The sequence below is a fragment of the Chaetura pelagica genome, unplaced genomic scaffold, assembly GCF_000747805.2.
Source record: "Chaetura pelagica isolate M959 unplaced genomic scaffold, ChaPel_1.0 scaffold45, whole genome shotgun sequence".
In the NCBI taxonomy this organism is placed as follows: Eukaryota; Metazoa; Chordata; class Aves; order Apodiformes; family Apodidae; genus Chaetura; species Chaetura pelagica.
This window is the reverse complement of record NW_009953217.1, coordinates 5,133,077-5,136,478: the sequence shown is the minus strand read 5'-3', so window position 1 is coordinate 5,136,478 and position 3,402 is coordinate 5,133,077. Positions and strand designations below refer to the sequence as shown.

At 44.6% G+C, this 3,402-nt stretch overlaps 2 protein-coding genes across 2 annotated transcripts in view; one reads left to right on the top strand and one right to left on the bottom strand.

Moving 5' to 3' along the window:
• The window catches only part of MRPL40 (mitochondrial ribosomal protein L40), a 4,894-nt gene extending 2,798 nt beyond the window's left edge, over window positions 1–2,096 (top strand). Inside the window, exons 2-4 of the mRNA XM_009997703.1 lie at window positions 326–409; window positions 1,292–1,447; window positions 1,787–2,096. Of these exons, the coding sequence (XP_009996005.1) occupies window positions 326–409; window positions 1,292–1,447; window positions 1,787–2,096 (550 nt within the window). The remainder of the gene's footprint in view (window positions 1–325; window positions 410–1,291; window positions 1,448–1,786) is intronic.
• A 560-nt stretch (window positions 2,097–2,656) lies between these two features.
• Window positions 2,657–3,400, bottom strand: LOC104388784 (chromosome unknown open reading frame, human C22orf39; the record flags this gene model as incomplete). The annotated part of the gene is made up of 2 exons (XM_009997702.1): window positions 2,657–2,782; window positions 3,314–3,400. Coding segments are annotated over 2 exons (213 nt in total), but the record flags the coding sequence as incomplete, so codon positions are not given.
• Window positions 3,401–3,402: the final 2 nt, after the last annotated feature.

Here is a 3,402-nt window from a genome sequence, read left to right as displayed (position 1 = left end):
TCCAAAATGAGTAATTCAAAGAGGCCGTTGTCGGAACTTACCAATAAAATTACTCTAACTTATCGATAGACTTAAAATTGACCTGTTTCACCCCTCGGTACCTTGTGGATTCACAGCACTGAACAGCCCAGGCCTGGGGTTTAGTTACCTCACTGAACTTTGAGCTCATCACCTCTGGCAAGCACTGTCTGCTGTCATGAATTAAGTACCCAGAGATTATTTGAAACTCGTCGTTGATGACTAGTAAATAGCCCTCGTGTTTTGCATAAGCAATGCCATTAACATCAGTTTCTCCTCATGCTGTATATTCCTTTTCCTTCTTCAGCTCTTGGCTGCCTCAGGCGGCTCCATCCCGAGGGTGTCACTGGGCGGGGTCGGTGTTGGCGTCCAGGGCTTCGCTCCCGGTCAGGTCAGTGCAGCTGCCATGGGCTTAATATCCTGATGTTTTTGTTCTTAGGGGAATGCAGATTTTCCCAGGTCCAAACTTGCTTTTCACAATAGATGTTTGCTTTTAAGTCACTCCGTGTTAAAGCAGTTAAGAACTGTTTGCCTCCTGAGGAGAGTTTAATGGTAACCTGTACAATTACTTTCTTATGCTTGTGTGGAGCTTGTTTTGCCTCCTCAACCACAGAACATGGTTGGAGATGTTTGGATTTAAGCTGTGCTCCAGAATTCCATTTTGAACTTTATAGTACAGTTGTAGACCAGACAATGTTTTGTTGCAACACAACTAGATTTAAAATAGTAAGGCAGGGATGAGATGCCACAGGTCCCCTGTGAGGGTTAGTTTGTCTTTGTGGAGCCTGTGCCATAAGTTACCCTGGTTATACTGGATCTGTGGAGAAATACAATAGGAGAGTAACATCCACACTCTGAACCTGCTTCCAAATGTGAATATTTTAAATACATGTGTAAAACCACTCACTCTTTTAATGTGAGATGACAGGAATATCTGCAGATAAACATGTTGCCTGCTCTGCTGTGCTCTGAGCCAGTGCAACACAATTCCAGTTCAGTATTTGTGGAGCATCCTCAGGTCATTGTGATGTTCAGCACAAAATTGGAGGTTGCTTTTCTCAGTTAGGTACAGGTCACTCTGCAGAGTATCTCAAAACATATTACTGTCCCCTGGAAATTACATTACTTCAGTAAAGCTAATGGCTGGAACATCTCTTGGGGACCTAATCAAGCAAAGGGAAGGAACAGTCCTTAGAAAAGTGGAAATAAAAGTTGCTAGTGTTGGATTAAATGAAAAAATAACTAAGTTCATTCACAATTCTTTCGATTGTAGAGCACAACCAAAGAAGAAGAAGAAAGTGGATGTAAAGAGAGAGCAAGCACAGAAGGATCGTATGAAAAAGAAAATTAAAAAGTTGGAAAAAGCTGCTCCAGAACTGATTCCAATAGAGGATTTTGTAGCACCACTGAAGTATTCAGACAGCAACAGGTAAGGAAGACTGTCTTTCTCCATGTGCTTGCATTCATGGTAGAAACACTTCAAATTTCTTTCTCTGCAAAACCACAGTGTAGTGCCAGCCTTGGAACAAAACTTCATCTGCTTCTGCTGGAACTAAAACGTGGAAAACACGTTTTATTTGCTCCTTCTAAAAGTGAAAAATAAGTCAGTACCATTAATTTCCTGTTATGGAAAACCTCAGATTTTGCATGAATGAAATGCATTCTCTGGGTTTGGTGGGGTGTTCTTAGGTTGGTGCTGTATCATTTTAATTTCCTCTTAGGGGTGCAGGCTGTTTCTCACTAACAGTGTGATCTTATTCTTTATCAGGGTGCGAAGTCTTCCCCCCCTGTCATTTGAGGAGACTGAAAGACGAGTTTTACTTCTGAAAAAGTGGTGTTTGTTTAAGCAGAAACAAGATGAGGCAGAGAAGAAAGCAATTCAGGCCCTTGTGGAAGCACAGCAAGAGGCACTGAGGGAACTGCGCCTGGAATCCGAGGAGCTGTATCAGGCAGCGATCAGACGAGATGAGGGGCTCTTCCCCTTTGAGAGGGATGGACCTGATTATACCCCACCACTCCCTGGTTATGATCCTCCTGAAGGAAAATGTGTGGATATCACCAAAGTGTACACCCAGTGATGGAGTTTGTTGTTCATTTGGTGCTACTCAGCTGACTGAAGGAGGAAAAAATGGAATCAGAATAAACAGTTCCTTCTGTAGGTTAAAATACTGTAGGTGAGTGACTGTAAAAAACGTATTAATGAAGTACCTGTTTGGAATTTTTAAACAGCTACCTAGGTAGTAAACCACCCACCAAAACTACACTACCTGACTCTTGTGCTATGTTAAAACAAAGAAGTAATATTTCACAGAGTATTTAATCTTTCTGGGCTTGTATTTCACATCCCTCCATACATTCCCAGTTTTTTCTTCTGCATTAACTTTAACTTGGAAGATTCCTACGTTATGAGGAAAGAATGTCACAGCCATCACATCAGTCTGTACTGTAAGGGAGGCAGCAGCTGACTGTTGCCATGTAAGTATTGTTGCTAACTTTCTAAGGGTTTGCCCTAAAACCAAACACATCTCTCTCCAGTCATTTAAACCTTTATTTTTATAGTAATTTTGGATACTGCCATTGACACACACCACCAAGGGAGAGTGGTTGCAGTTTCAGGGTCTGCAACATCACAGTCTTGCTAATTTGATTTGTCTTGGTCAAGTGGAAGGTACCAGTCAGGTGGTGGGCTCTTCCTGAATGTCCACACTGGAGCATATTTCTGTTTTTCCATAACCCGAGCTCTTTCACTCTTGCACAGAGTTTCCTGGAATTCAGGGGGAAAAAAATATTACCATGATAGTGTTGGAGGCTCAAGTCTTACAGATCTTATTTCCTGCTGTGACTGCTTGAGATAAAACAAGGAACAAAAATTTATCATACATAAATACAGCTGCTAAGTGCTATCTAAGGAAGCCAGGATGAATGCTTTTAACTGTCACACTTGTAGTTTGCCTCTGACTCCTCCATTATGAAGAAACTGACTTTTCTGCACTACCTTCCCCACCAGTTGTCCAGGGGGGCTGAAGGGCTCTCATGGGGCTGTAGCCAGAAGCGTTTCTGGACACCCCGGGAATACATTTTCCCAGCAACACGGCACCTTTTGGTGTAACTAAAATCATCCACTTCTACAGCACAACACTGAAAATACTCCTGCTGGGCGTTCAGACCGCCCCGCCCACCTGCACCCCGAGCACACCCCGCTTTCCCAGCCCTCCCCGACACCACAGCGCGACCACAGGCAGCCGCGGGGTTTCTCCCACCGGCCCCGGCCTGCAGAGCCCCGGGCGGGCGGTACCTGCGCGCTGGCGGCGCGGTCCCGCTCCCAGGCCCGGCAGGCCTCGTAGTCCTCCCGCCAGCGGTCGCAGGTCGGCAGCTCCCCGTGCA